This window comes from Drosophila hydei, unplaced genomic scaffold (assembly GCF_003285905.1).
Source record: "Drosophila hydei strain 15085-1641.00,03,60 unplaced genomic scaffold, DhydRS2 tig00008119-arrow-pilon, whole genome shotgun sequence".
Classification (NCBI taxonomy): domain Eukaryota; kingdom Metazoa; phylum Arthropoda; class Insecta; order Diptera; family Drosophilidae; genus Drosophila; species Drosophila hydei.
In genome coordinates, this window is record NW_022045830.1 from 7,856,823 (window position 1) to 7,873,762 (window position 16,940).

At 39.6% G+C, this 16,940-nt stretch overlaps 1 protein-coding gene across 3 annotated transcripts; it reads right to left on the reverse strand.

The window, feature by feature from the left end:
* Positions 1-536: 536 nt before the first annotated feature.
* LOC115483345 (facilitated trehalose transporter Tret1) lies at positions 537-13,873 on the reverse strand. Of its 3 annotated transcripts, none has more exons than XM_030224849.1 (4): positions 13,841-13,873; positions 2,108-2,268; positions 1,628-2,041; positions 538-1,557 (listed from the first exon to the last, which is right to left on the reverse strand). In XM_030224849.1, the coding sequence occupies exons 2-4, from the start codon at positions 2,244-2,246 to the stop codon at positions 647-649; spliced, it is 1,464 nt and encodes a 487-aa protein (XP_030080709.1). In that variant the 5' UTR covers positions 2,247-2,268; positions 13,841-13,873; the 3' UTR covers positions 538-646. The 3 variants fall into 3 exon arrangements, with proteins under 3 accessions (XP_030080707.1, XP_030080709.1, XP_030080708.1); XM_030224848.1 differs by lacking the exon at positions 13,841-13,873 and adding an exon at positions 13,084-13,199; XM_030224847.1 differs by lacking the exon at positions 13,841-13,873 and having other exon boundaries at positions 537-1,557; positions 2,108-2,246.
* Between the last annotated feature and the right edge of the window lie 3,067 nt (positions 13,874-16,940).

A 16,940-nucleotide genomic window follows, 5' to 3' on the forward strand; every position in this document is an offset into this window, starting at 1 on the left:
AGTCGCTGCAAAAGCATACGAAAAACACAAGAGCAACAAAATCCAGGGCTGAAGCATGTCGGTCTATCGATATACTCTTTTTAGCGATATTTCTTGTTTTACCGATATGCGCGTAACAATAACAGCACTTATCGAAAAGAGTGCGTTGATGGACTGTTGCTGGTAAATATAAAACTTTGATACGTTACTTAGCTTTATGTTATGGTAAATACGCGGGATGTTTGAAACCTTAAATTTGACGTATTTTAAAGGTGTGAAGGCTAAATGGAAAATATAAATTTTAATATATAATTATCATTTGTATACATAAAATATGTAAGCATTTAAATTTACTTAAATTCTTAATTCTTTGTGTCGGCCGCTCACTCTCGCACTCTCTCTATCTCTCGAAGACACGCTTTCTCCCTCACTCTCCATAACTCTTTATCATTCTCACAGTTCTTTCTCCATCTACCACTTTCCCCTATCAATGAAATAAACATAAGTTTATGCAAATCTTATAGAAATTTATTTTAGTGAATGTTAGTGTATAAAAAATTAACAATATTCTTATAAATAGATAAAGAAATACTTGCGTATACAACTTAAGCTTATAGGATCAGCAAGGCTCTACTACACAATCTGTACATCACGATTAAATCTAGTTCTACTTTTCGCCGAGACGAATCTGAATCTCCTTCAAACTCATGCCCTTAGTCTCTATCACGAAGAATAAGACAAAAAATAATGCTAGCATGCAGCATCCGGAAAAGAACCAGAATGCATAGTGGGACCCAAGTGCATCCAGAGCCGGATAATAGCGCGCGACCAGGAAGCCGAGAATCCAACAGGTGCTGGCCACCACAGAGGAGGCCGATGATTTAACATTCGCCGGAAACATTTCACCGAGCACGGCCCATGGCAATGGACCGAAGCCCACGCAGTAGACGACAATGTAGATGATTAATGCGGGCACTGGCAGCCAAATCACATTGGAAATATCCCCCACGACCAACTGCATGTAGAAGAAGCCACCTAAGGCCGCCAGACCGATGCTCATCACACTGGCCGACATGATCAGAAGCAGTTTCTTGCCCATGCGATCCACAACGAGGGGCGTCAGACCGGATGCGCCAACCTGGACGCAGCCAATAATTATGGTGGCAATGGCCGGATCCAGACCGGTTTTGGCGCTGGCAAAGATCGACTGGCTGTTGAAGAGCACCGCATTGATGCCCGATAGCTGCTGGAAGCTGATGAGGCCGGCGCATATGAGCAGCGCCTTGCGATTGCTGTACACCTTGACGAGATCGAGCATTGTGCCCTTGTTGGCCATGGACTCCTCGACATTGGCCTGTATCATCGCCATCTCGTCGTGCACACCCTCAGCGCTCTGTCCACGCAGAAACTGCAGCGAGCGCAGAGCAGCTGTCTTGCGGCCCTTACCGGCCAAATAGTAGGGACTCTCGGGCATGAAGAAGAACACCGCATCTGAGATGATGGGCACCACAATGCAGCACCACTGCAGCGCCTGGTAGGATACAAACGGGCCAATGGCATAGGCATACAAAATGCCACCTTAACAGAAGAAAAGACCAGCAGAAAGAGTTAATCCTGTCTCGGGAAACATCGTAGTCTGGCTACTCACAAACAATGAAGAGCTGCATCAGTGAGCCGGTGGCACCGCGTACATTGTCTGTGGAAATCTCACCCACGTACATTGGCTGTACGGTGATGACAAAGCCAACGCCGAATCCCTGAACCACACGAGACAAGTACAAGATCCAGACCTCGGAGGCCACCATGTTGAGCGCAAAGGCGAGCAAGAAGAAAACGTTGCTGGTGAGCAGCACCCACTTGCGTCCGACCCGATCCGCCATTGGACCAGCCAAGAAGGGTGCCACCAAGGCGCCAATTGCGATTAGCGAAGATATCCACGCATCTTCGTCAGAGCTTATGGGTCTGTCCAGAGGCGAGTCCGAGGTATCTGGACTCTTAAGCTTTGGTCCAATGGGCGATGTCCAGCCCAGGCAGATGCCTATCCCAAAGGCGGATAAATTGGCTATTCAAATGGGATTCAACTTGAGTCTCTCATATGTTGAAGAAGCCATGACTGCAGTCAACTCACCTGCCACAGCAGCCAGAAAGATGCGACTCGTCTTCACCGGTTCCATGTTGTGTGCTAAGCCGTCGCTCATCTGGAAGGAGCTTACTTCTGTGTAGGACTGTTGCCGTTTCTCGCCCAGCTGATTACTCATTGTTGGCATCTGGCTTGCTCACGTGTAGCAGCTGCAAGGGGTCAAGAGTTCACACATTAAAACGGACTCAATCCATTGCGTATACGCCGCGTGAACAAATAAATTACATATATTTACGGAAATCATTTTTTGCCTAGTTATTGTTTAGGTTTCGTTTTAAAACGTATTTAATTAACGTGTTTCCATTGGACAAAGCCAAAAAGCAAAAAGCTAATTTTTTTCTATAAAAATACAAATGATTTCAGCTCTGCTGCGATATAAGTGACTTTAACATTTAATGAGCCCTTGCCACAAATTACAAATCATTTTAATTGCACGCTGAACAAAGCTACTAATGATTATTAATATTATTATTATTATTAGTATTATTTTCTGTCCTACAATTGACACCAAATATATTATATATTAATCATATATATATTTATTATTTATTATTTATATATATATTTTTGTCTAAAGGCAAGCTTTGAAACACTCATTTCACTTTCTGAATAATCCTTACATGGAAGCTTAACAAGAATGCACTCGATATATATAATAAATATATATATATATATATATATATAGAATCGTAATGAAAATAAGACTTGTCAACCGTAAGCCTTAAAACTGAGACTCGAAATGCTGAAGCGCACAGCGAGTCGCATGAATTTAAAGGTTTTCTTCGTATTTTGGGGACCTTAAGTCAATATACAATCGATGATGCGTGTGTGTGTGTGAGGCGAATGTAAAAGTGCATTATCTTATCAGAAAACCCCTGCACATCATCTAGTACTCAATCATCGTTACGTTTGTATGCTCTGTGCTGTGCTGCTCTGTTCTCGGATCGATGCAGCCAACTGCGACTACGGCTGAACTGTCATTTTGTACAGAATTTTGTGTTGTTGCGCCACTTGTGTGCATTTTGCACTTGAACCGACCCAGGCGATAAGGCAGCGCTTCTCATCCAATCTCAATTTGTTTGCTCAGCTCGACCCACTTCAGCCTTAAGTCGCCAGTTCGATGAGGGCACCTGTAACACACAAATACATGCGCACATCTACAGCTACAGCTAAAGCTACCTATGCCAGGTAATGTGGGCCTAACAAGAATCAAATATTCCTAGTCCACGTAATTTTTTAGTAATTTCCGTTAATTGTTTACGCTGCACTCGCTAGCAAAAAAAAAAAATAAAAATAACAAATCATATTTGTTACGAAGCTGTTGACTTGATTTTGTCATCAAAAACACTTAATTGGCTTAGGTAATAGACGTACGTGCATAGATACTTGGGCACTTTCGGTAGATATGTGCACAGATTATCTAACGTTCACACTCTTAACTGGTTATTTCAGGAAAAACTCTGCCAAGTCAGGATTTAGCTAATTTGAATTTGCATAGAGAAATGTAGGCAGACCTTGAAGCAGGCAGACCCACTCTATGGGTAACTTTCTAAATACTTACTAGAGATTATATATACTAGAATATTAATTTAATAGAAATATATAGCAATATCAAGTTTTTCGATATATTCCAAGCGCCTTTTGCTCTTAACTTCAAAGAAATTTGATAGCCTTAATAGGAGTAACACATAGTCTTGGTCGTGGTTAGCTTTCGAGGTTTGAATACTGATTTCTACTGACTTCCTTTATAGTAATCAATCTAACAACAAAACTGATTTTAATATTCCAAAAAAAGGTTTCTGCAGACGATTAGACGCTGGTAACAATGAGCTAGATGCAAGTTGAGATAAGTCTACCAACTCAGCTTTGCTTAGTCAGAATCTCTTAGTTGTTAGTTGTTATTTCAGTCAGAAATCGTTGTGTTTTTAGTTTTAATACTGTTTAAATAATAGTTTGAATTTCAAGTTAATCTTTGCTATAAAAATATTTATTATAATACTAATACTTCCATTACCCTTATCAATATTTTATTACTTCCACTTCTTTATTTTTACCCTTAAATCAATATTTTCCAAGTAATGTTTCCTGCTCCCTCTTTCGAGTTGCTTTTAATTTTGATAACAAACACAGGTGACGTCTTTGCATGCATATTGAGATGTCATATTTATGTTCTCAAAATTTCATGAAGATTGCATAGCTAGAGCTAAAGTTATTTAATAAGTAATTTTCCATATGTATAAATTAATATGTTGCTGGTCCAGCGATGAACTAGGCGTCGGTGGCAGGTCCAGCGTTGATCGGGTATTTATAGTCTTAATCAATAAGTTGCTGGTCCAGCGATGAGCTAGGCGTCGGTGGCAGGTCCAGCGTTGGTCGGGTAATTATAATCTTCTTATGATGATTATGTTGGAGGGTTTGACTTCACCCCCTTTTCTATTAACTGGCCTTGTGGCTCAGCAATGATCAGAAATATAACAATTTGATTACGGCGGTGTGCCGGAGTAGTGCGGGTTTATTCTTCAAACTTCAATGCAAAACTGATTTTTAGCTACATAGAATATTTCACTTAAGCTAAGCCAAAACTCGCATCACACCACAATGTCATGGTCGGCAAGCCGACTCAGCAATCTTAGGCAATAACGGAAACTCTTGCAGTAAACAAAAGTATCTGGTTACCGCCGCTGACCATTGCAGTTATAGCGCGCTGATACAAAGTATGCAGTGTCGCAATTGCGAGGGCTGTTTCTTAACTTACGAAACACGCGATAGCGAGGGTTGATTATAAACTTATGAAATACCCTATATTAAATGTTATGTGTTAACTACTCCCCCTTCAAGTGTAAGGCCGCCCTCGGCCGACCCAATTCCGGCGACGACTTCTCGTAATTGCTTCGCAGACTTCCTTGCGTCGATGAACCGCCAAAGGGTGAGGCCAATGTAGATTAAAGCACAGCATATAGCTCCAATGATGAATGCCACACGATAAGCTTGATCAGTTCCGGCGTCTTTCTTGAATTGCTGTATCTCCTCCAAATTACGTTCATTTAAACGATGAAGATAAGGGAGGCTGAGGACATCTTGGCTGGCAGTGATGTTCAGCAAGGGAGAGTTGGCAATGCCCGGGACTCTATTGCGTACGTTGTTGTGGTTGTAAAACAGAGTCCCGTTGATCGCGACTCGGTCCCCGAACGTAATGAGATGCGTGCCGTGTACTTGGATTTCAGTGCCGTTATCCACCTGGATCCTTGCGAACCCGTCGTTAAGAATGATGATTCCATCATCTACGTGGGTGATTATTTCCAGGTTGCTCGGCTGGATTTCACAGTGTGCCGTGCCACCTGCATGGAGCTCTTTGGCACATGAACTCTCTAATGCCAGACGACAAAAGGTGGCTCCAGGTGAAGCGGTGCAACTCTGCAGTGTGTGGGTTTTTCCATCGCATTCGGCTATGACGTTGTCAGGCAATCGCAATATGAAATTCTTGTGAATGACAGGATAAATCGTAATTTTTCTGCAAGCTTGTTTAATCTTTGGGAATTTAATTATAAAATGTATAGTGTTAGTGGATTGAAGGACTTTTACGGACGCAACGGACATAAGATCTCCTATGGGAGTGTTGGTGGGTTCCTCTAGCCAAATTGATTTCAAATCTGAGTGGTCCAAAATGTTTGGGCTAACAATGTTAGCCTTTGCAAGAGTAATAGCAAGCATTAAATTTTGCAACTCCATTACCAGCATTCTATTTCTAGACAATAGTGTCTCGAATAAATGGCTAGTGTCAACTTGTGAGTTTTTGGCTATCTTGAGAATCTTATTGACAGTGAATGTCAACTGGTTAAGCTGGTCTTGAACTCTAGTGTTTATTTCTATCTGTCTATTGTTGGCATTTACTAGCTGCCTTTCAGTAAATCTAGTCTGCTCTAAATCCCTGGCATCAGGTGTACCCGCCACAACCTTCAGTATGGACCCTAGGAAATCTAAACTTCTGGCGACTCTATGATGCGTGCCTAACGCCTCCAATAGGTCTTGTAGATGTACCGTGTCCACACTCAGAAGTTTTTTCATGTGGGATAGCGGGAACATGTCAATTAATTTGACCGTTTCTTCCACAATTCGCACGTATTCTGAGAGGTTTGCCGAGTGCCTAACGTAGGCGTATTCTTCCCATATCAAGATTTCGCCGTCGATGATGGGAATGTACTTGGCACGCGAGTAGTCGGTGACATGTGCCGAAGCCACTGATAAGAAAAGGAGTACTATGGATCCCAACCTGTGAAATAAGGTTGTTTCCTTTCTTTTTAGCAACCTTTTTTTTTTTAAAAGGTTTGCCCACCACCAAAAATAAAAACTATGCCAAGTGGCTAAAAGTAAATTGAAAAACTATATCTAACTTATACAAGTTTGCCTAGTGGCTTAAAAATAAAAAAAAACAAGAGTCATCTTAGGTTGTCCTTGTGGACCACCCTCCCTCTAATGAGGACCTCGGTCCCCAGGTCTGCATCCACGGCCTTCTCATCACATAAAGGTGTGAGTTTGTTTCCGAGTCGTCGGTTGGACTTGACCAAAACTTTGTCACCAACGTCAAAGACCCTATTCTGCCGATTTGCGTTCTCCCTAGCTCTAAGCGTCATCTGAGCGTTTCTGATCTTTTCTTGTATTTTCTCTTGTGGCTCATCTGGTTGAGCCTGAACCACATCAACTGGTCTCTGGTCGATGACCGAATGGATCGACTTATTGTACTCAGTTGTAGCCAGTAAAATGACTTCTACCGTGTCACTTATGCCCTTATCGATCTTTAGGCATCTGGCTAGCTCCAAGAGAGTGCTGTGAAAGCGCTCAACCTGTCCATTCGAGATGCTATGCAATGGTGGTGCATTTGAAATGCTGACCCCATAGTTGTTTGCGAGCATAGTCACGATGGTCTCTGAGTTCAATGACGGTTCATTGTCACAGTAGATGGATCTGGCTTTTGGATAAAAATTCATCAGCTGCATTAACGCTGGCTTCAGATCCACGATGGTTCTTGAAGGGACCGGTTGGACAATAGCAAACTTAGAGAACTTGTCGATGCAAGTGAGAAAGTATTTCCTGTCAGTGGAGAAAATGTCTATGTGTAACATCTCTCCTACATGTGAGGGTATCGGAGTTTCCCCAATCTCTTGTTTTTTGGGGTGTCTATCGTATTTAGCCCTAGCACATGTTTTGCAATTTAGTACTATCTCATTGGCTATTTTTGCCATCTTTGGAAAGTAGTACTCCGAGAGTACCTGCTTAATATTCTCTTGTGCAGCCCTATGGGCCCTATTATGTTCGGCCGTGAGAATTTCCCTTCTTTCTCCAACTGCCAATACGTCCACTACGCGATTTTTGCAGTGCCAGAACTTTGTGGCCGGGTATCTTCGAACCAATGTATCTTGTATCATTGCAAGCGTGTGTAAATTACAGTGGAGAGCATTCACGCATTTGGGTGAAACTACATCTTCGAGCTCGTCTAGCAGCGATTCGACGCAAGTATAGTTGACCAAGTGGCGTTTCTTATTTCCAAAAAGAATAAAACTTCGTTTTAAGGGGAAACGCGCCTCTTCTATAACTATTTGGTTTTGAAAACAGTTCAAGGGCTTATCTGTTGTCTCGATGGTGTTGGTAAGTGATACCTCACTGTGGATCGTTGCTGCGCAGGACTCAATCTCTTGTTCATTTACAGCGTTGAGCTGTTGTCTTGACAAGGCATCCGCAACCAGATTGTCCTTGCCAGGTTTATAGAAGATACGTGCATTAGACTCGTCAATGCGCGCTTTCCACCTTTTGATCTTCGCATTTGGATTGGATTCCGAAACTGCGAAGGTCAAGGGTTGATGGTCAGTGAAGACATTAATGTCTTTCACCCCATACAAATAGTGCCTTAACTTGGCAAGTGACCATACGATGGCCAATAACTCTCTCTCATTTGTTGCATAGTTAACCTCGCTGTCCTTCAATGTTCTTGAAATCATTGTTATAGGACGACCCTCTTGTGACAAAACTGCACCTATGCCGTGAGCCGAAGCATCGGTCGTTAGATCGAATGGCTTCTTAAAATCGGGGTACCTAAGCATTACATTCTCGGATGACAAAATATCGCGCAATTTCTGAAACGCCCTTTGCTGCACTTCAGAGAATTGAACTTTTATATTTCTGGACCTATGTTTACTGACTGTTCCATTTTCACCCTTCAAGATATTCGAGATGGGTCTTGCTATAGCGGCGAAGTCCCTAATGAAACATCTGTAATAACTTGCGAGGCCTAGAAATGATCTGACCTCGAACAGTGTTTTAGGTTCTGGATACTCTTGTATTGCCCTAACCTTTTCGGGATCCGTCGTGGCGCCAGTGCTGGTGACTATGAAACCAAGAAAGTTCACGCTTTTCTTAAAAAAACGTGATTTTTCGACGGAGACCCTCATGTTTGCTTCAAATAAGCTTTTTAGGACCCAATCCACGTGTTTAATGTGGGATTCCTCATCTTCTGAAAAGATGATTACGTCATCGACATAAACATAGCAGAATTTGCCAATCTGCTCTCGCAGTATGTCGTCGATGGTTCTTTGGAAGATGCTTGCTGCATTCTTTAATCCAAAGGGGAGTCTTTTGAACTCGTATTTCCCCCCGTTCACAGAGAAAGCGGTTTTTTCACGGTCGCGTTCAGCGAGTATGATCTGGTGATATCCAGACTTGAGGTCTAATGTTGAAAAGAATTTGGCTCTTCCCAAATTCCCCAATATCATTGATATATTTGGTATAGGGTATTTGTCAGGCACGGTTCTTTCGTTAAGTTTACGAAAGTCCATTACCAACCTCATTTTCCTATTGCCTGCTTCATCAGTACCCTTCTTGTCTACTACCCATATTGGGTTATTGTAGGGAGAGACGGACTTTTGAATTATATCATTTTTTAGCAGATCTTTGATTTCTTTGTTAACGAAATCAGCTGCTCCCATTGGATATGGGTAAAGCTTGGCATAGATCGGTTGCTCATCTGTGGTCCTAATGGTAGCCACGACTGATGTGTTATACGGCAACGCCTCGTCTGGGTCCGCAAAGGCCTTTTGTCTAGCTTTTAGCATTTTCAAAAAAGAACTTCTAGCTAAAGGGGATGCCTCTGCACAGTCTACATTCGTGAAATTTACATTTTTGCACGTGTGGAAGGTGATTTGTTCGACCTCCGTACCCCACTTAAGTTGTCCTGAAGCTAGACAAAGCGAAGCAGCTGCCTGCTTTAGCAGGTCAAGGCCTACAATCCCATCAAAAGTTGATAAGTCCGGCAGAATAAAAAAGGTTGCCTTTAACCCAAACATTGAAACAAAGCATTTGTGTGTGATTTGTGTCTCGCCGTGAATGGAATGAATTTTAAAGGGGGACTCTACCGAGCGGACGCCTTTCAACCCCTCGTGTGGCCGAATGAAATTCTTGGCCGCGCCCGTGTCTATGAGGAATCGCATGTCAGTCCCTGCTACTCTTCGTCTGATGACGGGTAGCAGGGATTTGCTCCTAAAAAATTGAGGGCTTCAGAGTCATAACTATCGTCATTGATTTGTGCCGCTGCGCTAGAGGCGGCATCAGCATACGCCTCTGCCCCCTGTCCCACGTCTTGTGTGACGTGATTCAGCCTCTGCTGATTCCTCTGACCGCTTGTGCGGTCAGATGCGGGGTGCTTCCTATTCGCGTAAGCAGGGGCCTGAGTGGGCTGCAAGACCCTTGAGAAGGAAGGATCGACCTCCATGGGCACCGGTGCGCCATTATTATTGTGCTGCCTGCTGCTTCGTTGGTCAGACTGCACTGGGGCCCTGCTTTGCTTGCTAAAGTGCGGATTCTTTGTACCGCTAGCTTGTGTTTCGGCTTGTTGCGAATGCCTCTCCTGTTGGTGACCCTGTGCTTTTGCATGCGGCTTGCGCTCTTTGTCTTCTAGACTTTTTGCGAAGTTAGCCGCGAATGCGTACCTTTCATGGTTTGACTCGACTTCTTGTGCGAGAGCTAGTGCTGAAGGCAAATCTCTGGGCTTTGCTGCAAAGAGCACGTCTGTAAGACTGCGCTTGAGACCCGATATGAACACACGCAACGCATCGTCGCGGAATTTTTCACATAGGCCCTTTGCTAAAGCCGGCTCATATGACATGTTAACTTTGTTAGTGAGAAGAGCGAGTTTCTTCTCCACCTCATCGTAATATTGAAGCAGGGACAGGCCACCTTGCCTCAAGGTACCTAATTCCTGTTCAATGACATGAATTGGTCTCTTGTCACTGTATGTGAAATCTAGGCGATTTATTATCGCATCAAAATTCAGTACAGTACCAAATGAGGCCAGCACCGCGTCTGCGGGGCCCCTAATCTTGCTTCTTATAATGATGACAGCCTGATAATGACGAGAACTGCCATTATGTGGTCTGAAGATCTCGTAAGCGGCTAATGCTGCCTGCCTCCAAGATACATAAGATTCCTGTGCTCCTGCGAACTCAGGTAAGCACTTGACGGCATCTAGCGGCTCGTCACAGTGAATATCGTTTCTAATTTCTATAGCAGAATATGCTACTACTTGTGGGGTGGCAAAGCTTGTTGCTGCTATTTGTTTAGCTAACTCATTAATTCTTTGAGTCAATGCTTGCTCCCTCTGCTGGTTTGCAGCGGCCTGTTCGGCTAAGGCATTGCTGATGGCCGTTCTTACTACTTCCCTAAGCTGATCTGGATCCATTCTATCTGATGGTGGAGGAACTGCCGGTATAAGTCTTGTAGACGGAACTCTGATACGAGTGTCACAGTCGGAATCTGAGTCGCTAGATTGCTCGCGAGGGCTTCTATATTGGCTGAACCGTGGCATGCGCAGGCCAGTGGCCGCGAAAAATTAAACGGGCCGTCAAAAGATGGGTCGAATTAGACACATAGAAAGTAACACTAAGTATTTTTATCAGCCTAAATTCTCAGAGCAGCCACTCTCACGTATTTCAGAAACTTGGTTCTGATTATTATAATCTAATCTGTTGCAATACGAAATACTCACTAGTACTAACAAATTTTTTATAAAGTAAATTTAAGAAATTTTGTGTTTGAAAAAAAATGTTGGCTGGAGTATCCACTTACATGATTTAAATTCCAAAAAAAAAAATTTTTTTTTTTTTTTTTTTTTTTTTTTTTTTTTTTTTTTTTTTTTTTTTTTACGTTGGGCGCCAATTAATATGTTGCTGGTCCAGCGATGAACTAGGCGTCGGTGGCAGGTCCAGCGTTGATCGGGTATTTATAGTCTTAATCAATAAGTTGCTGGTCCAGCGATGAGCTAGGCGTCGGTGGCAGGTCCAGCGTTGGTCGGGTAATTATAATCTTCTTATGATGATTATGTTGGAGGGTTTGACTTCACCCCCTTTTCTATTAACTGGCCTTGTGGCTCAGCAATGATCAGAAATATAACAATTTGATTACGGCGGTGTGCCGGAGTAGTGCGGGTTTATTCTTCAAACTTCAATGCAAAACTGATTTTTAGCTACATAGAATATTTCACTTAAGCTAAGCCAAAACTCGCATCACACCACAATGTCATGGTCGGCAAGCCGACTCAGCAATCTTAGGCAATAACGGAAACTCTTGCAGTAAACAAAAGTATCTGGTTACCGCCGCTGACCATTGCAGTTATAGCGCGCTGATACAAAGTATGCAGTGTCGCAATTGCGAGGGCTGTTTCTTAACTTACGAAACACGCGATAGCGAGGGTTGATTATAAACTTATGAAATACCCTATATTAAATGTTATGTGTTAACTTATATATATATATATATATATATATATAGATAATGCCCATAGTCCAGGGCATCTGCTAGTCGAGGCATATTTAATTGACTTATATAATTAGCAGATATATAATTAGCCCTAAATAATTTGATAGACGTCTACATGATTACAACATAATATATATAGCATATATATTTATATACTATAGCCATATCAGCTGTGGCACATTGACACAAATTGGGAAGCAAGTAGTCGTCCAAACGTCTTGATTAGCCAACATATGGGCCACTCTCGGACAACTCAGTTGCGCGTGTCACAAAATTCGACTTTAATCAATAATATCTGTAGACATTCATTGCTAAAATTCAATATGTGAGAGGGCGGCAGACAAAAAAATGAAACATGTGGTTGCATTTATTATATATATATACATATATATACTATATAGTTATACACATATATAGCATTTGTATAGATAAAGTCGAGTGTCGCGTGTTGGCAACTTTCGAATAACAATTAACAGGCGACTGTGACGTCAGAAGCTGCAAAGGCTCCCAGGGAAGAGGCTGCACAAGCGAACTCTTCAATTTGGATATATTTATCAACAATATATTCTTAATAAATTTTAGCTGAGTTCATAAACGAGCAATAAATTAAAAACCTAAAATATAGTTCGTAACATATGATTAACTGAAATATATATATATAACTGAATATATTCACAATAAATTTAAGCTGAGTTCATAAACGAGCAATAAATTAAAAACCTAAAATATAGTTCGTAACATATGATTAACTGAAATTGTTAATTAAAAAAAAATAATTTAACAAATAAAATTTGATTTCAAATATTTTCTAAGCTGCAAATGCGCTCTTAAATGACTTTATAATTTAAAAATATTCATATTTTTTTAAATTGCAAAATCTGCAAGGAAAATGATTTTTTGCATATCTTGAAATATATTATATATTTAAAAAAATATATTTTTCAACACAGAATATAACTAAAATCTACATTAAAAAATGCTGTACATTTTACAAACATTTTTTTAAAATTTTTTAACTAAACTCAAAAAAAATATTATATAAAATTTGTTTTATTCTAGTTGCAAACTGTATGATATTTCTTCTTTTTGTATAATATAATTTATAAACCCGTATTTAACTATGGAACTGTTATTGTTTCCTACGCTAATCAGTTTATACTCACAAATTATAAAGAAAAGGATAAAATTTGAATAGAGCTCAAGGGAATCGTCCTGTGGAGCTGTAAAGTCACTAAATAAATGACTACCTGCTACGACGACAAATGAAAACTGTTGGCCATGTTGAGCACTTGATCATGGCCCCAATGAAAACTAAAGCGCTATACTCGATGATAGCTTGTCGATTACCATGAAGCCTGATAATAATGTTTAGAGGGGTTTCGATTTGTTGGAACCAACGAATTCACACAGAGTACTTAATGAATTTAAATGTGTTTGATAACTACTCAAATAATAAACAAGTTGCAAGGTCGAAAGGGCGTTTGCGACTGCATAATACTCGCTTAAACTATACTAGAAATAGAGAAGAGCTCAACGTGATTCCACTTGAAAATTGGAAAATTGACTGCAACTAAGCTACAGCTTAAAGCAAGCTATAGCCATAAAGAGTTTAATATTCTTATCAGGCAGTGATATATATGTGAATATATATATATATATATATATATATATATATAATGACTTCGATAACACTTTATGCTTTAAAGGGTATATCCAAAAGGATAAGGAATTTAGGACTATAAATGAGCATAAATTCCAATCTCCAAATCTTTAACCTCAAAGAAGTGATAGTAACACGAACTCTGCACAAAACTAATATACTCTTCTAACTTAACTACACAGTGTACACATTTTTAAATTAATTTGTATAATTCACATTTAGACTTAATAGGCTTTATAGTAGTTATATAGTTCACTCACCCATTTTGCTAAAACAAAATTAATTAACTCGCAGCACTTAATAAAAATATGTTTTATGTTAACTTTTTTAATTAAATTTAAATAACTAATTGAAAGCTCGAGAGTTTAGTTTTCTAGTTCCCTAGTTCAAATTGGGAAAGACTGCACTTTTTTTTTTATCACTGCAGCACTTAAGATCGTAGAGAACTGTTGTCAGTCGTTGTCGGAAACCGAATGGCAGCTTTGCGACGATGGCGCGGGTTCACTTTATATGTAAAATATATTGAGCCGAGAATCTATAGTTCGGGCTTAGCTGTAGTCAGTGCGAGTAAGATAAAAAGCACACAGTGGACAGTGTGTATGCATATACGTTCACACACTACAGTGACTATAGCCATTAAATATATATTATATCGTATTAGCGTAGAGCTGGACGATCGTTGAACTGAGCTGCGCTTGAAATTATTCTACTTTTTTTATCATAGTGCCTTTTGTGCCCTGTGAATTGTCAATACTAAAATTTAGATACGCCAAATGGCAAATTATAATTGTGTAGATAAACAACAAATTGAAACTGTTTCAGAATTTCAATTTATGTTGTATAGACTTAGTTCCGCACACTTTGATGGAAACATTTTTGATTTATCTTTTACGTCGCGCCAAAAAAATAATGGGTAGGTCGCAATCTGAATACCCTCCTCAGATATTTGGGCTTATATTTGATTGAGTGTTTCTTTAGGTCCCAACATATAATTACTGTTATTAGCATAAGATATCCGAGTGTTCATTACAGAACTATATATTTATATTGCAGTCCAACTTGCAGTCGACATTTATCTGCAATAAGCTTTTCATACAAGAAATTGTGACAGTTCTATAAGTGGTCAGATCAGTCTGCTGACTTGATAAACTTTGTGCTTGACAATAGCTTCGAATAACTTCCGTTTGATTCTAAATTAGTCTTTTAACTAAAGCACAGAGACAGGTCAACACTATATTAACATTGATATACAGATCATACAGATCATACATATACAGACTATATATGCTATACTATATATACGTAAGCTAAATCGCAGTCTTCTCAGAACACACATAACATGATTCAATTTTGATAGCCTTTGAGAGGTAAATCATAACTGTATGGATGGAGAGAGCTGATAGAGATCAAAAATATATAGTTGACATAAAACAGAAGGTTTATCGTGATATCACATATATATATATATATATATATATATATATGTATTTTGGATATTCGTTATAAGGTATCAAAATTTTATCATCATAATCTTAATTACATATAGAAAGCGATATCATGATGAGCCCCTCTGACCTTAAGACGGATATGCAGAGAGACAAGTCATTGCTCTAACGCGAGAATTGATACAGATAAGGCCTTTATATATACTCAAAATGTCAGTCTACACGTAACATAAGTGATCCCAGCTTTTTGATACCCTCTACCGGGTAACAGAACTAGCGTAAGCCAAACAGCTTGAGGAAGTTAATTAATATGCAGCGTACAATTGGCTAGGGGGATTGACTTATTTAGTCGACGTCGCGCTACAGTTAAATTTCCCAACGAGACTCGCACGGATCTTAAGTATTATGAACGTGCGTGCCTTAAAAATGCGCCGACTAATTAAAATGTCGCCGATGTAGGCAATCAGTATGTTTAATTTGATGTGCTTCTTTAAATGGCAATTTATTTGCGTCATCGCCGCGGCGCGCGATTCCTCCCGGAATCGCATAAGGCACGAAGCAAAACAGAATTTAATCCAATCGATTATAAAATACATTTATTTATATATTAATTTTGTCAGGAGGCGCACTTTGCTACTGCATTTGTATACATTTTCGGAAAGGAAGCCAATCGCATTTTGTCTTGTGAGTTTCTAAACTGGTTTCCCATCTCAGTGGAGTGCGCTGCTGTGTTGTCGATCAATTGAACTCAACTTTGCTGTGAATGCGGCACATTGACTCGCCAAGGAGTGATTCATTAGAGTAAAGTAACAGCACAATGAAGCTGATGCGCTTTTGTGTAAGGGAATTATGCCAATTCATAAATCATTATAATGAATTAAGTCTTTAGGAATCACTTTCAATGCTGCTAGGGATTGCACAGGCTGCCTGCTGGGCTTTGCTTGTACATATGAGAATCACATAGAGCGACAGTATTCAATATAAATTTGTTATTAAAGAAAGAGAGTTTCAATCTATTTATATATATATTAAATATATTTTAATTATATTATTATTATATTATTTTTATCGTGAAAACTTTAACCGATTTTTAAGCTACTTTGAGTGATCTTTTATGTGTTTTCTACAGTAAGTTTTAACTAAGTTTAAGTAAGTCTTAATACTTTGCATGGATGGATTTTCGAAACTGAAATTCAAGTAATATAAATAATAAATAATATTTTGTTGCTATAATATTTAATTAAAAATCATGTGGAAGCTATGAGAATCGCATAGAAGGATGAGTCGAAATACGAGTTGGTAAGAACTGCTTTACATTACTACTTTCAATTTCAATATGTATATATTTTATTTTTCGTACATATTTTTAGGATACTGGAAAATAAAATTCAAGTAGATAGACTTCACAATATTCCCAAAATTTTCCAAGAATTATGGAAAATGCCATAAATTTTGCACAGCATTTTCCAAACATTTTCTATATTTTCTATAGCAATTTTTGCGAAATTACATTTCTACACATGTATCATAATTTGATCTGATATTCTTAGCTTTCTAGCTACGCCAAATACTTTTTACATTTCAATTTATTTCGCCACAACTTTACAAACAAATGTCAATATTTGTTGTTCGGCGTGAGTTAGGTCAGGTTTGCTGTTGACAGAGCAGCTTGCTAGACTTGTAGATATAAGTTATTTTGGCAAATATGTACCTAGTTTATTAGTTATGTATATTTGCAAGTGTCGAGTGCTGAATAAATAAATCAATCTATTTGCCAGACACACAGACAACATTTTACATGCCCAGCCATATAAATATGATATCCAATGAGCCGTTATCTGTAGATGATTTATTATTGGCTCAAATGGAATTACAGGCACACTTATTGCCAACAACAACACCAGTGGCAACAACC

Coding starts and splice junctions, on each gene's coding strand:
- LOC115483345 (XM_030224847.1), bottom strand. CDS start 2,246: ATGCCAACAATGAGTAATCAGCTGGGCGAGAAACGGCAACAGTCCTAC. Junction 2,042..2,107: donor CTTTCTGGCTGCTGTGGCAG/GTGAGTTGACTG, acceptor CCATTTGAATAG/CCAATTTATCCGCCTTTGGG. Junction 1,558..1,627: donor GATGCAGCTCTTCATTGTTT/GTGAGTAGCCAG, acceptor TCTTCTGTTAAG/GTGGCATTTTGTATGCCTAT.